General features: G+C 43.1%; 2 protein-coding genes across 2 annotated transcripts; both read right to left on the bottom strand.

The window, feature by feature from the left end:
- Positions 1-234: 234 nt before the first annotated feature.
- On the bottom strand, positions 235-4,199 carry pex11b (peroxisomal biogenesis factor 11 beta). Its single transcript, XM_062989212.1, has 4 exons — positions 3,978-4,199; positions 2,520-2,635; positions 2,219-2,420; positions 235-1,662 (listed from the first exon to the last, which is right to left on the bottom strand). Exons 1-4 carry the CDS (start codon positions 4,031-4,033, stop codon positions 1,275-1,277), a joined length of 762 nt encoding a protein of 253 aa, XP_062845282.1. The 5' UTR covers positions 4,034-4,199; the 3' UTR covers positions 235-1,274.
- A 1,214-nt stretch (positions 4,200-5,413) lies between these two features.
- rit1 (Ras-like without CAAX 1) lies at positions 5,414-13,567 on the bottom strand. The gene is made up of 6 exons (XM_063009490.1): positions 13,452-13,567; positions 11,083-11,172; positions 10,240-10,296; positions 9,212-9,285; positions 8,258-8,449; positions 5,414-8,075 (listed from the first exon to the last, which is right to left on the bottom strand). The coding sequence occupies exons 2-6, from the start codon at positions 11,162-11,164 to the stop codon at positions 7,845-7,847; spliced, it is 636 nt and encodes a 211-aa protein (XP_062865560.1). The 5' UTR covers positions 11,165-11,172; positions 13,452-13,567; the 3' UTR covers positions 5,414-7,844.
- Positions 13,568-17,164: the final 3,597 nt, after the last annotated feature.

Below are 17,164 nucleotides of genomic sequence, written 5' to 3' on the forward strand. Positions count from 1 at the left end.
TGGGACCGACACAAGGAAATAACCGTTTTTCAGGGCTAGACAATTTCCAAATCAGTGTCTGTCACTTAGAAAGAAAATAAGAAAATGACGTTTGTTATGTTGAGGATCAGCACGTGGGTCTTTCTGGACTTCTGTGGTTTAGTATTATGAATAAATGAACAAATACTGAGAGCTCGGCTGCTTGGATGAACCGTTTATTAAAAATCGAACAAACACACTCTCATTAAAAGTCCATTCTGAGTTATAATACAGTATTTATTTATAATTAAATGTGAATTTTTAAGTTTACTACGTTGCAAAAGGACCAGAAACGATCTGAGTGCTGTTAGTAACGGTTACAACAATAATGCAGCAATAAAGTCAGTAAACGTTACATCAGTGACGCCTCGTCTAATCTCAGCGTTCGTTTCAGCTTAGTCTAAACTCTGAATTCAAAATCTGATTTCCTGAAGCACTATAGCACAACAGCGACCCCTGCTGTCTGGCCGACGCGCTAACAGGCATGGTGGAGGAACACACAGAGTACAGCATGACTCTCTCTGAGAGAATCCACCGCTTACTGGTGTAAAGAAGCGACAAGCAACTTCACATGTCTGAAGGCGCAGGTGCTAGTCTGGGGCTCTCGCTGGCCAGCGTGGCGGAGAAATAGTAGTACACACATTTACTCACACACACACTATCACACACACACATACACACATGCATACACATGCACACACACACACTTTTACACACTCGCACATACGCACATGCATACACACTCACAAACACACACTTTTACACACACACACTATCTCTCTCACACACTCTTTCACACACACACATGCACACTCACAAACACACACACACTTTTACACACACACACACACACACAATCTCTCTCACACACTCTTTCACACACACACATGCACACTCACAAACACACACACACTTTTACACACACACACACACACACAATCTCTCTCACACACTCTTTCACACACACACACACACACACACTTTTACACACTCACACACACACACACACTCACACACACACTATCTCTCTCACACACTCTTTCACACACACACACACACTCACAAACACACACACACACACACACACACACTCTTTTTTACACACACTTTTACACTCACACGCACACACACTTTTACACACACACACGGTTTCACAGCTTCTCAGGCATCTGTAAGATCATCAGTTTATTATTATGCAGGTCAGTGTAGTAAATCCTCCCGACTCCGTCCTCTCGGGTTGGGTTCAGCCTCGGCGCTCAGGGTTTGAGCTTGAGCCAGGGGTAGAGGACGGTGAGGATGGACAGGACGGACGACGCCAGCCCACAGGCGCCCACGAAGCCCGGCCCGGTGGAGTACAGGCCCAGTCTGTCCAGCGGAATGAACAGGTCACACAGGTTCTTCAGCGTGTCCAGCAGCAGCGGGGGGTTCCCCCGGAGAACCGCCGCCAGCAGACCCAACCGCTGCTGCACGCCGGCCGAGACGGCGGGAACCACGGAGGACGGCGGGGCGGCGGGAAACTCGCCGTTCTCCGGACTGGCGGCGTGGTGAGATTTAGCCGAAGCGCTGCGCTGCTCCCTCTCCATCAGAACCCGGATCTCGTACAGATCCCGCGTCAGGCTGAGGATCAGCGCGAACAGGTAATATCTGCAGCGTGGAACAGAGGAACCACGTCAAGGATACGTACGCTGTACAGCCGAAAGTATGTGGACGCCCTTCCTAATGACTGAACTTACTGAATTTAGTCAATTCTCACACATATGTTGTCGACAGGTGTATATAAATGATAAGCTTTAACAGTGTGACAACAGTTTGGGGAAGTCCCCTACACAGAGCCCTGATCTTAACCCGACTCAACACTTCCAGGATTGATTAAACCTGGATCGCGAGCCACGCCTTCTCTACTCTTCCAGCACCAGCGTCTTCTGACCTCACTGACTCTATTGACTGAATGGGCGGGCACAAGTTCCCACAGACACACTCCAAAGTCCCTTAAAAAGGCTTCCCAGAGGAGTGGGAAGGAGCATTCAATTTAAATACACACGGTTTTAGGAAGGTCAGGTGTCCCAATACTTTCGTCCATATACACACTTCAGTGCGGAACCACGTGGAACAGTCGTCTCTCTATCAAGGTTAGTAAAAAAAAAACTGTGCTGCTAGGAAACCAGGTTTTCACACGGACCCGGTTAGGTCCCCGGCTCACCTGAACGATCTCAGGCTCCACTTGTTCTGGTCCAGTTTGGGCAGCAGGCCCGTTTTTCCCGCCCACAGGACGTTATCGCAGGCGAAGTACATGGCTCTGTTCAGGTGGGCCACGGTGACGCAGAGTCTCAGCACGCAGTCGGACAGGTGGATAGCTCGCTTCGCTGACTCCAGGGCCTCGGCGGAGTTCCCCAGGCGGATCACTGAGCACACGGGACATGAACACGGCACCGAATTAAAATCAACACACACACACACACACACACACACACACAGACTGGGTATGACGAAGAGGAACGTACGCTTTCTGGCCAGACTCAGGTGAGCCTCCAGCTGTTTAACAGCGTTCAGGGTCTCGGCTCCAGCGCCTCCTTTCTGCAGCGTGTATCCAAGCAGGGTGCAGGCGTACTGAGCAGCCCTGTCCAAAATACATGCACAATACCACATTATCAGTATCAATCGGATCATCCGAGCTTTTGAATTCGAATTGATTAAGTGCTCAGTGGTGCTACCAGCCTGGCTCGGCTTGGGGCGCAACACACACAACCGGCTGTGTCTGAGGGAGGGAGGGACGAGTGGATTGGAAGGTTGCTGCTGTTTGAATCAGGTGCTGATACAAGTATAGGGTACAGAGGTACAGAGTACCACGCTCTGTTAGTTCTTATGCATCAGAGGGGGGCGTCTGCTGGACCGGCGTCTCAGACAGTCGGGAGGAGGGTGCGAGCGGCGGAGGAATTGAAAAAAGGGAATTGAAATAAATGATGAAGTCTGAAATAAGTGTGTGTTGTTATTTTTATAATGTGCTGTTGTGTTGTCTCATGCTGTGCTATGCTGTCTTTATTTGCAATGTTTGATTATATAAAAATCTGAAACTGTGCTGTTCTATGCTGGGCTGTGTCTTGCTGTACTGTTGTTATGTGATTGATTATAATAAAATAATAATTATTATTATTATTGTGCTTTGCAATGTTTGATTGTCTAAAAATCCGAAACTGTGCTGTGTTGTGCTGTTTTGCTGTGCTATTCTGCACTGTGCAGTGTTGTGCTATGCTGTTGTGTTTTGCTGTGTTCTCCTGTACTGTGCTGTACTGTACTATGCTGTGTTGTGCTGTTTTGCTGTACTCTATGCTGTGTTCTGCAGTGTTGTGTAGTGCTGCACTATTCTGTACTGTGCAATTGTATTTTGCTGTGCTATTCTGTACTGTGCAGTGTTGTGTTGTGCTGTTGTATTTTGCTGTGCTATTCTGTACTGTGCAGTGTTGTGTTGTGCTGTTGTATTTTGCTGTGCTGTTCTGTACTGTGCAGTGTTGTGCTGTGCTATTCTGTACTGTGCAGTGTTGTGCTATTCTGTACTGTGTAGTGTAGTGTTGTGCTATTCTGTACTGTGCAGTGTTGTGCTATTCTGTACTGTGTAGTGTAGTGTTGTGCTATTCTGTACTGTGTAGTGTTGTGCTATTCTGTACTGTGCAGTGTTGTGCTATTCTGTACTGTGTAATGTTGTGCTGTTCTGTGCTGTGTTGTGCTGTTATGTTTTGCTGTGCTATTCTGTGCTGTGTTGTGCTGTGCTGTTCTGTGTTGTGATGTACTGTTATGTTTTGCTGTGCTGTTCTGTACTGTGCAGTGTTGTGCTGTTGTATTTTGCTGTGCTATTCTGTACTGTGCAGTGTTGTACTGTTATGTTTTGCTGTGCTGTGCTGTTCTGTACTGTGTGTGTGTGTGTGTGTGTGTGTGTGTGTGTGTGTGTGTGTTATGCCGTTTACCTGAACAGTCTCTCTTTAGCCTGAGTCTGTGAACTGTACCTCACCCACCTCTCCATTACTATTATACCTAAATAATACTATATACACTCACTCTAACTGCGCTATATACACTGTTTTATACTGTTAGAATCATAAACATTAATATTATATAACATTATATTATATAATTATTGTACTTTGTAGTTATTATTAAGCTTTATTTGACAGCTAAGCCGTCTGTTGTTGCGCATTAATACCGACTTCCTGTGGACGGTAAGCGCGGAGAGACAAACCACACCCGACATTACGCGTTTCCAAATCCGCCAAATTAAAACGCACCATAAAACAGGGGTGTGTAAACTTTTTCACAGAGCCAGAGTTTTAAATAGTGTTTAGTGCTTACTAAAGTAATGTTTACTGTTCAAAAACTATTATTCAAAAACATAAATCACACAGGAACAAGATCATTTGTTCATTTCATTTCGGTGCAATTTGGTAACACGACGTTCCAAAATAAAAAATAGAACCAAAAAGAGTAAAATCATTAAAATCTACAACGATTTTACCTCATATTCAGTCATAAAACATGTATTTTAACTTTTTTTTTTTTTTTATATTAAGCCTTGCAATACCACATCTCTACCGCCAGATAGACCCACTCACATATTAGTACCACATCACTGATCTGTGTACAGTATAATAAATACACTATATGATCAAAAGTATGTGGACATGTTAATATTTTTGCTGACCAACTTGTTTGTTGTTTGTAAATATTAGCAAATTCTGAATTTAATGCCTGCAACACACTCAAAGAAAAGTTCAGACATGGCCAAATGATTGCAGAATATTGAAGTTACCACGTTTTGAAACTTTCCAAAATATTTAGAGTTTGTAACAGGTGAGAGTATAACAGTTGGGTATAACAGAAGGATCTTCAAAAGGCTCAGTGTTTGCGAGCAGAAAAAAATGGGTCATGGCTCTACAGTTAAAAAAAAAGCAAATTTTTCAAAGCAAGATTGCAAATTATTGAGGTATTTCACCATATACTGTACATAATATTGTAGAAAGATTCAGGGAATCCGGAGAAATCACAGTCAAGGTAGGTCAAATCTAGAAATCTAGAAATTTTTGTAGATACTTAAAAAAAAAACGTCACTGCCTGCCGCTGCATCTAGAAATGCAACCTGAAGCTCTGTTATAGAAGGAGAAAATCATTCATCAATTCTATACAAGATAAAAAGACAAAATCCAGAATATTTTATAGTGATGGTATGTATGAGTTGTTTATGTGTGAAGGTACCACTGAAGATATGGAGGCGTATCTTTTAGATTTCAGACATTGTAGAGACATAATGCAGCCATCAATGCGACAAAACAAGCCTAACAAATTAAACCACTCAAATATTTGTAGATTAAAATTTTACCACACTGAAAAAGGAACACAAAACCACAAATTAATGTTGAAATGTGTATTTATTTTATTTAAGAACCTCTAAGAAAAATAAATTAAGTAAAATATAAGAATTATAATCACATAAAAAAATCAAGCACTTCCATAATCACACTGTTTTAAAAAAACTTCTACATTTTGTACGACATACAGCAATAAACAGACGTTCAGAATTTATGTGTAGTAATTGCACAACATTAAGAAGAGGAAAAAACTATATAGGAGTCACATTCATATGCCTTTCATGAACTATTCATATACTAGTCATACACCATTCATACACTAATGAAGTGTGATTCATATGCAATACACGTCATTAATACACCATCTATACACCATTTATTTGCTATCCATACACCAATAAGCTGTTCTTACTCCAGACATGCACTATATACCAGTTATAAGCATTCATATGCTATTCATTAGCCATTTATACACCATTCTTATACTATTCATGAGCCATCTTTCTCTCTCTACAGTTGGGTAAATTCAGGTCAGTATAGTGGTGCAGTTTGGTGTGGGTGCAGCACAGAAATGTGGGTACTAGGACCCTAGGTTCATTCCCCTCCAATTGCTGCCTTTATGAATCTTCGCATGTTCTCCCAGGTACCTCCCAAAACATGCATTAAGTGGATTGGCTGCTCTAATTTGTCTGTACGTGTGAGTGTGTGGTGACCCAGCTCTAGACCCACTGCAACCCTGACCATGGTAAAGCAAGAACATAAAATGAGCAAATGAGTCCCGGTCCAAATGCTGGTTTATTTACTTCCACCAACCACCCCATCCTGGTCAAGGGCACAGTGAGTCAGGCACCTAACAAAAACACTGGGAGCAGAGTGGGCGACGAACATTTGCACTACTGCATGTGTGTGAGAGGTGGACCTGGAGAAACCCATGCAGACTAGGGAAGAACATGCAAAACTCCTCACCAAAAGAAACATAAGGCTGCAAACAAGCCTTACATGGTCAAATGTTTACATACACATGTAAGGGATTTCAACAACTCATTGTTTCATTGTGTTCAATGAGCTATCCACCTGTCCACCAACCCACGTGTTATCTATTCCATATTTCTCTTCAATTATTTTCTCGAACTGTTTCACATCCACACGTACTCAAACTTTCTTCACATCTCTACGACCTTCCTATTTCATCCCAGAAAAAAGAAACCCAGGTACTACAGCTCTCCTGCACCTCAGAAACATGCTGCCGTAACTCAAGTCCTGATTAATACTAAACACAGTACGAAGGCCCGAACACACCAGGTCTGTGAGTGCAAACATACGAGGGAGGCGCGTACTGGAGAGGTGCAGTCAGAAATGTGATAAAATTCCACCCACAGACGGCAAATTATTTAATAAACATTTTCTCCCAATTTAGTGTAGTCAATCTGTCTTCCGCTGCTGGTGGATCCCTGATTGAGTCGAGTTGGGTATATTGCTGCTCACCCCTCCCACGACCCGCGTGCAGCCTTTAGCAGAACCCTTTTTCACCCATGCATTCTGCACAAGCGCCTCTATCTGCCAATCAGGGTTTTTACACAGCGTTTAAAGACCCCACCCACATAGTCCGGCCATCCCGCCCTAGCAGGAACGTGTCTGCTGCAGGCACTGCCGATCATGCCCGCTAGATGGCACCCAGCCGACCGGTGGCAACACCGAGTTTCGAACCACCTGGATGCACCACCTGGATGCCCTAATATGAATATTTGTGTCCAATTTTGTACTGCGTATGTCTAAGTATGTGAGAAATCAACTTTGATTTGATTTGAGAGCACAGCGTGATCCTCTGTACGCGGTACGTCTCTCCAGCCCTGACTGAGCACCATTTACATTTATTTTTGCGATAACAGCATTTAGTGGACGCCTGTATTCAAAGTGACTCTCAATTGTGACTGAATACAATTCGAGCCGGGGTTAAGGGCATCGCTCAGGGGCCCAACAGTGCCAACTAAGTGCTGGTGGGACTTGAACCGCTGAGCTACAGTGGCCACTAGTCTGCATTCCTGTATTACGGGTGGTTTAAGTGCAAAAAGAGTTGGGAAAAGGGAACGGGAAATGACTAAATTAGAAGAACAGGTCTGAACACTTCCAGATTTGGTCCCTGAAGAAAATTTTGTGAACATTAAATAATAAAAAAGCTTGAAATTCCAGAAAGAGTTCCAGAATTTCCAAATTCTGCATAAGGTCACCTGGTCCCTGGTGTGTTCGGGCCTTTCTAATAAACGCACCTATGAGGGTAACAGTAATTCGCAGATTTATCGTATGTGTACGTGTGTCCCGCACATCAGAACATCCTGATATCCGATCCGATAACGATTTAGAGCGCTTAATCGAAATAAATCCTATAAACTAATCTACCAGTTCACAGACCAGCTAGGTAACAGGTTTACGGAGGAGGAGTGACGTTGGAGGACCGGGGCATCCCATCAGCCCTCAGTGCTCGGAGTGCTTTTTCTTGCGGAAGGGAGCTTTGAGGCGTCTCCAGAAGGACCGGCTGCGTCTGCTCTTGCTCTCCCCGCCGCGCACCACCTCGGCCTCGCGCTGGCGGATCTGACGCACCAGAGCCACGAACACCTCGTCGATGTAGTAACGGAACGCCGCCGACGTCTCGAAGAACGGGCACTGGAACTCCCGCGCCAGCTCCCTCCCCTCCTCTTCTGACACCTGGTGGACGGGAGGAGGCGTGTCAATTAAACGGCAAATACTTATAAGCAGGAACTGAGGCCACGCCTCTTCCACTTGTCTGACAGGTAACAAAGGCCCCACCTCCTTTGTACTTTCTCCAATTGGACTCAGAGGCCACAACCTCACTGGGACTGACTGGTACGACAGCCGCACTTCCCTACCTGTCTGAGGTTAGTGAGGTCGGACTTGTTCCCCACAAGCACCACGGGCGTGTCCACGGTGCGGCGCACGCGGTAGATCAGCTGCTTGAAATGTCGAGCCTCCTGAAAGCTGCGGCGGTCCGTGATGGAGTAGGAGATGATGAAACCCTCGCCGGCACGCATGTACTGATCCCGCATGGCTGTGAACTCCGCCTACACACATACGCACACGCAAACACACACACACACACACAGTTTAAATTGCAGCTACAGTGTGTACGACGTCTGTACAAAGAAAATCTGAGATAAAGAGCCGGACGGCACATTAAACTTATTCCAGCTAAAATGATGTGGATATTTTGCATTACGTTCCAGTATAAAGGTGGACAGAGAAGCCAGGTGTAGCCTCGTATCTGTAAGAACTGGAAATGAACCCGTTGCTGGGTACAACGACACTGTGGCCAAAAAGCCACAAATAAAACGGGTAACCGGAAGCTGTGGCCAAACCCCAACTGGTGCCGCCTGCGCCCTGTGAGGCCTGTGCCGGCATCTATGGTGGCACAGCAATCAAGTTGGGACGAATCTCAGCAAAGCCAGCAACCTGTCCAGGCCTCCACACAAACACAATCGATCGTGTGTAAAGGAGGGAAGGTCGGACAGGGTCCCTTCCCGTTGGCACTGCGATTTGGGGAGTGGGGATTACATGGAGCTTAGTGTGTCTCTCTATTCGCAATACAGTGAACCAAACCCTACCAGACTGGACACGTGTCTGAGGGGGCACGTGGTAATCCAGCTCAAGTCGTGCAAGCGGCAGCAAATTTACAATGAGGAATTGGAAACTACTAAATTGGTTCGGTTATGCTAATGGCGTTTCTGTTCCACATTAGTTCAGCATTCACTACATATGCTACATATTAAAGCATAAAGACTGGGATCCAGGGTTCGAATCCATTGGACTCGTGCAGTGCTGCTTACCTGTCCTGCTGTGTCCAGGATGTCCAGGTTGGCGGGTTCGTCATCGATGCGGATCTGTGTCTTATAGGCATCCTCTGAAACACGATTAATCATAAAATACAACATCATAACACAAACAAACAACGTCAGAATCATGGAACACACAGCAGAGGCCAAAAGTCTGAAACCAGCAGTGACAATTATTGTATTTTTTATTTTTCTTGCATGTTTTCGTTATATATCCCGAACCTCAAAGCTTTGCTACATATAAATCATGGGATATTGGCTATAATGGAACTTCAGCTTGTTAAATTCGTTCATTCACACAAGCCTAAGATCACCATGTGCAATGCCTAGTGTTTTTAAAGAGGTGTAGGGCACACCGTAGCAGGAATACGTGTTTCCGTGCACAAATCATGGACCCCTGAGTAGCTGAAGAATGCAATACGGTCGAATGAACACACAGACCAGAGTTTCTACATCTGTAATGGTTCGTGTTTGATTCAGAATGCCTTTTGAGCATTTTTTGCTTTATAAAATAACTCCAGACTAATGAAGCGGGCCGTGTATCATGGGTGTGTAATACAGGAATAGAGGCGATCTGATGGACGTACGGCGGCTCTGTGGCGTGTTTACGGCGTGTTGTGTCGCTATGATTAGCCGTGTGAACGTTCACCAGCTTAACTGCGTTTTCAGCAAAGATGAATCCCACTCGTACCGATGACTGATGGGTACATTTTACTGTAGACTTCCTGTGTGGTCTTGAAGCGTCACTCACGACCCCCTACAGTCTAAAGTTCCCTTCCGACTAAACGACTTCCCTCCCTACAGTTCGGAATCTCACTTAAAATGCCCGAACAGTCCACGTCACTACTACTGGGAACCACTGGGGTGACTGAAATGCACCCCGGGACCTTCATGGGGCACCAAAAGACGAGATAAATGATGGACGACGTCCAGCCTTGCTTTAAACGCAGGACAGTGTGAGTCGGACCACAACGTAAAGCTGATGAGGATAAAACGGGGGATTTATTTCGGGATGTACCCACCTATAGTCGGGTCGTGGTCCTCAGGGAAGCGGTGACTGATAAACTGCATGATGATGGCTGAGAGAGAGAGAAGAGAGAGAGAGAGAGAGAGAGAGAGAGAGAGAGAGACATTACATCCAGTCTTCTTCCATCCATCCAACACACACACACACACACACACACACACAGATCCGAGACGTTCACATTCGCACCTTGTCCCGTTGCCATGGAGACAGTCGGGCAAAAAAAATATAGCATATATTAATCCCCGATCCATTCTCACACCTCCACCAGGTGACATGTACTAATCGTCATGGCAACACAGTCGGGATGTGGGAGGGGTGGTTGCTAGGCACTTCCCTAACAACCAGACAGAACAAAAGCCTCTGAGCCACCGCCCTGTCTTTGTGTGTGTGTGTGTGTGTGTGTGTGTGTGTGTGTGTGCACAGAGAGAATAAAACACCAAAACTTTTATCATTCATTCATTCACTGTCTGTTTACCACCGCTTTTCCCTGGTCAGGGCTGCAGTGGGTCCAATTAATTGGACAAAACACGCCAGACAGGTCGCCAGTCCATCACAGGGCAAACACACACACACACACACACACTTAATGCAATTCTTAGTAGCTTCAGCTGTCCTGACTGCACGTCTTTGGACTGTGGGAGGAAACCGGAGCACCCGGAGGAAACCCACACAGACACTCCCCAAGGTACTGAAACCCAAAATTAAAGCAGCTCCTCAATGTTACTATACTGGCACATGTTTCCACTATTTTGTCCATCACTTGTACGCTGTCCTACTGAAGCTGTCCTGAATTAAACTGGACCGAACGATGCTGGCAAGTGATTAATGAATTACTCACCACTCTTACCCACTCCTCCCTCGCCCAGCATCACCAGTTTATACTCGCGGGAGAGTCCGCCAGCCCCCCGTGACGACTCCATCCGAGCACCTAGAACAAAGATGAACACACATCACTCGTTCATCCATAAAAACGGCATAATCTGGCATGTGATGGGATGTTCAAGAAGTTCATCGCTATGTGTCCACATACTTTTGGCCATATAGGGCCGTTTTAGTCAAGTGTCACTGTTTTTACTGACCCGTTCCTTTCGACAGTGTGTGACTTCCACACAGTGTTAGAGATCAAACGTCATGCTGTGTGTGCACAGTGCGTGCAAGTGTGTGTGTGTGTGTGTGTGTGTGTGGGTGCCATCAACCTCATGGGCCAAATTTAAAGCAGAAGAGGAAGTGAGTCATTTGGTGAAGCGGTTCATGTGACAGTGTGATCAGCCTGATGTTAACCACCATCACTGCCTGAAACTCACCAACACGGCTCTGATCAACCACTATCAATATCACTCGTCTTTAACAGGCCCACCCTCAGCAGAGACTGGCAGGAGACTGTATAGGGCGCAGGTTACAGAATCATGCCCATCTGTCATGCCATTATGGTCTGTAGGGGTGCAAGGAGGCACTTCAGTTCTATTGTGACTACCAGTGTCCACATTTATGGCTGTATAGTGTATTTACTTTGTTTATTTCGTACTTTGGCAGACCTTTAAAGTAAGCACTTTTCCACAACATGTCTGTACTGTGCACCATTCTTTTCCCCGTCAATCTAGGTCAGACTGCCAGGCCCTTCTGCTCCGTAACGCAGTGCTACCGCCACAATACTTCACAGCAGAAAACCTCCTGCTACCTCAGAGGACAGTCTCCCGAGTGACTGCGCCCCAGAAACTAAAAATTTACTTTTGTAATACCGAAACCAAGCCTAAACAGTGACATTTAGCTCTGATTTAGAGGTCACAAACAGTTTGGGGAAGGCTGTTTCCTGTTTCAGCATGACTGCCACACTGTACACAAAGCAAGCTCTATTTAGACATGGTTTAATGGGTTTGTTCTGAAGGATCTCCAGCGGCTAGCACAATTCCTGGACCTCAACCCCACCGAATACCTTTTGGAAACTCTTTTGACTGGATGGGAACCAAATATCAACACACACACACTTAAAAATCATGTGGAAAGCCTTCCAAAAAGAGTGGAGGCTGTTATAGCCGCAAAAGAAGGCAACTTTATCGTTCATGGTTTTGGAAAGAGGTCAAGCGTCCACATACTTTTTGGCAAATAGTGTATACATCAATCTTATCAATCTAAAAAAGTAAATACAGGTTAATCACTTTGGTTTGGTAGTTTTTACCTAAAAGATCATTTGGTCTAATAAATACTTTAAAAATTTGCAAATGTAAAGTTTAATTTGTAGAATTTGCCTAAAATTTGCAAAAAATAAAGAGCATTAATGGAAGAACGTTACATTTTGTCTGCTTATTGTTGTTGTTGTTATTGTTATGATTAATACTTCGTTTAAATATATATAGTTTGATTATATTTTATACAACTACAGTAATAATATACTTATAACGACGTTTTAACCCATTAAAAGTAAACATGTAAGTAAAAAGTCGACTTTTAAAACAGATATAATGAATAATTCATGTATTTACAGCACTAGCACAGTGCTGCTTGTTATAGAAGAAGCCTGGAGAGGAATGTACCGGGAGCTCGGTCACTCCCTGCCCGCTGGAGCGCGTCCGAACCCGGCGTTTGGTTTCAGGAAAGGTCGGTGATTCGAAATGAGTGGAGTCACCGTAGCAACTTGGTCGGTGGTCTGCATACGCGATTTTACTCATTTAATTAAGAATTAAAATACTTAATAAGCATTAGCATTCTTATAAATGGTGTAAACCGTGTGAGGAATGTGATCTCGCTTATAAACACGAATATTAAATGTGATAAATGATTCATGTAAGTTTGGCTGAGAGGCAGCAGCACAGTGACTGTAGTGTTAATGCAACAACCGACAACCTGCATGTTATAGTAACTACTAATTCAGTTTAATACATGAGCAGAACTCATAAAGAGTCAGTAAATAAACTAAACTTGTGATTACAGATTAACTTTTTAGTAAACATAAAAACAGAAGTACATAAAAGCGAATTGAAACGTTTAAACTCCAAGTTTAAAGTCCCAACATATAAAGGAACTTCATTTATAACGTGTGTATGCAGTGAACAGTCACATTCCAGCAAATATCTTTAATTATTATTAAAATCAAACGTTTAAAACATTCCACAGTTTATAAATATGCCCTTGTTACATATTAAAATACATATTACTCTTATTATAAATAAATATTAATAATCAAAAAGTGAAGTTAAAGTATAATCTCACCGTTTATCACAGTATGTGAGTCTCCATCATTCCTGCTGCATTAATACATGTGATCATATTAATAAAGTTGTTCAGTAACAACAGTTCAACTGGACTGTAAACACACACACACACACACACACACACACACACACACACCGTGCGGTCCTAGAGTCCATGGATTGCTAGTCTAATCAGACCAGACATCATCTGAAACGAAAGTAAAATACAGAAATAAACACACACACACGGTCTGTTTTCAATCACCACCGAGTTCCAGACTCTGTAGATTAAGTAAAAACAGTCCAGGTTTCTGAAAGACAAAAATGCAGTTCAGTAAGAAGTGTTATATATGTCATTATTATGCAATTATTAACAGTTATGCAAACCAAACTTTGAAATTTAAAGTATTCAAGCAAATAAACAGAATAAATGAGAATTTATTAGGCATGTAACGATGCACCACAAGACAGTTAATAACCGACTCAAAGATTCCACGATTCAAATCGATTTGACGTGTAAAATAAATCGATATTCACTTTAAACAGCAGAGGGCACTGGCGCTATTCACCTCGCCTGGTTGACGTCACTGGCGCTATACACCTGGTTGCCAGATTCAGGGTTTTACATTTACATTTTCGGCATTTAGCAGACGCTTTTACCCAAAGCGACTTACAGTTGTGACAGTATACAATATAAGCAATTGAGGGTTAAGGGCCTTGCTCAAGGGCCCAACAGTGGCAACCTGGCAGAGGTGGGGTTGAACCAACAACCTTCTGATTACTGGTCTAGTACCTTAACCAATAGGCTACAACTGCCCAGCCAAATTGGGCTTAATTCAAAATTGTTTTTGCATAGTTTGTACCTACCTCAGAAATAAAATGAAATTCATTATTCAGATAAATAAAAGATAATCAGAAATACAGTATTTTATTTTATTTTTTTAAGAGAAATAATAAAAGGGAAAAAAATCGTATCTAAACAGAACTGGATTTTGCTAGAAATGACGTCTTAGTCAATTGAACGATGCAACAAATCAATAAAGAAAATGAACCATATGGTCTTTTAGAGCAGCAGGAGATTTTGTTAATGTTGCATGTCACAATTATTCAACCCCGACAGAATCGTACTGATCTTACAACATACTGCTAGTCTGTAGGACCTAAAGTTGGGTTACAACATGATTAAACCATCAGGACTCAATAACCAGCCCTCATCTGCTTCTGATATATTTACGTCTTCTGTTTACTGAAAGATCATTTTGTGGATCAGAAACAAACCAGCCGTGTCAAAAATAATGTTGATATTAAAAGTTCTAAAATGTCAGCTGATGATTCTGTGCCCCCATAAACATGGAACAGTGGTCTCTAGCAGGGGTTTTGAATTACATCTGATCACAAGGACGAATTTCCTCAAGGAATAAAGTGACAATTTGAGTTTTCTTCACAGCCCTGGTAAACAGATCACTGATCTAATAAATGAGAAGCACTGTATTTAAAAATAAGAAAAAGAAATGGAAGCAGTACAGGTGTAGCAGATCAGATCAGATTGGATTTTATTTGCACGTTCATCGTGTTATAACTGATTCACCATACAGAACACGTCAGCGTTAGTGTAACATGTTTAGCATAGATTTATTACAGCGTTATGCACATCACGTGTCATCAGAAGCATTTTTTAAATCTTTACATAAAATGTACCGACTTTACGTCGTCATCAAGGAACCGGGCTGATATATTTTTTAAAGTTTGCATCGCAATTGACTGTACAACACATGACAGCACTGGGAGGGACTGAGCGAGTAACAGTGTCTAATCATATAAAATATTATTAAATAAAAATAAAGGGCAGAAAGTGCTGCTGCCGGATAGTGCATTTAAACAAACGAGACTCTACAACCGCTCAGGTTTAGATTTCTATATAAACAAGAGGCTTCGTACGCTTAAGAAATGAGCAGGAAAGACAAACACGTCAAAAATATAATAAGACTTATTTCTGTTCGCTTTAACAGGCGCTGATTTGTGTTGGTTGCTTTGTGCAGCGATTTGAAAAGGAAAGAATAAATATTAATTCATTACAATTAAGTCCTTATTAAAAATGTACGATACATGAACTCTGAGTCTCCCCGAGGTCGTTTACAGCAGTCGTGTGTAAATGAATGATGTTAAGTTATGAATATTTAGGATGTTTGGAGGTTTTTTATCCCTGGTTTGTGCGGTACGTCTTGCATGCATTGCACCACAGTAAGCACGTCATGTTTAACTGCACAGGAAATATCAGGAGCGTTACTGTAGTGGTGCTGTGTCAGGATGGTCTGACCTGCATTAAAATAATGAAGACGGGAATCAGCAGAGACTGGAACAGAGACTTCTACTGGCTGCTGGAGATTAGACGAGGTTATCGTACAGTTTAGGGGTCTCTGTATGAATCCACTGCTGACCGGTGAAAAGAAGCGCCCAAAAGCATCATAACTTTCAGAGAATGTTGTGTGCCAGCCTTTGACTTCTCATAAATCTGTCCGGGCATTTACTTTCCTTCACTTTACCACGTTACCGCTCACAAAAGAAAACATGGCAGACTCACCAGACCCAAACCTTTAGTCATCTCCTCATCCCTTTTACAATCCCTCCGACGCTCAAAATGCTTCTTTACACCAGCCAGCGGCGGATTCAGAACCTGTTAAGCACTCGACCGGGCCGACAGCACTGCTGGGATATGAACACGGAAGCTCTGCAGTAATTTTCTCTGCAATAAATCTCCCATATACTTGTACCAATAGCCCGTTGATTTTCCGGTCCTATCACGTGTGACCCCCGGTTGGCCTCGGCCCCTTTGGTTGAGAACGTCTGGGCTGGCGGATTAGATGGCTGCAGCACCCGAACCACAGGTACGCAGTTTTTATTAGTGCTTAAAAACAGAATAAAAAATACAAATGCACAATACTGTATCGCATTTGATGTCCTGATTTTTTTAAAACATATTGATCTATACGTATATTAATGCTAATTAAAGGCAATAGTTTTATGAATGAGGCCTTTAATCCACAGACTGCTTACAGTTTGCAGAAACTTAGAACCATAAGATGCTGCGTCCACCGTCTACTATCCATTTTACACCTCCGGACATCAAATCATGTCAATTATAAACGTAAAATTAATACGACTGGTGAAACGCCATCAAGATTATAATACATATCAAACCCTCTTGATTAACTAGCACGACTACAGTACGTTATACAGTCTGTGATGGACCGTTTTTTGGCTTTACCTTTCCAAATGTGTCAGTTTCATCACAGGATTTGGTTTTCATCATAAATTCTTTTCTATAACGAATAAAAAATATCATAAAGTGCAAAAATTTGCATATTAGTCACATTTCCATTTTTTAGAACATGGGATGGGCTTTATGTGGCTTTATAGCAGTCGTGTGCATTATCATGAGTCTAATTCCAGTATTACATCTATAAGAGAAACAAAGCTTGGGGTTACAGAAAGGTGAGCTTCTCATCACACTTTGTACAGTTGGTTACGAGGAATATTAAAAGCAGGCATTGAAGTAAGGAAATCTTTATAAAATACGCTCACGTTCACATCCAGCAGGGAGGTAAAGGACGCCGAGTGGACCGATGTCGGGAAACCTCGCTATGTACAAGAGATGTCTGACTGGAAATGAGACCTGAAATCTAATCCACATCCACTGAGGATCCGGTTCGTTTCTTCTTTCTCTCGATCGAT

This window comes from Trichomycterus rosablanca, chromosome 2, assembly GCF_030014385.1.
Source record: "Trichomycterus rosablanca isolate fTriRos1 chromosome 2, fTriRos1.hap1, whole genome shotgun sequence".
NCBI classification, from domain to species: Eukaryota; Metazoa; Chordata; class Actinopteri; order Siluriformes; family Trichomycteridae; genus Trichomycterus; species Trichomycterus rosablanca.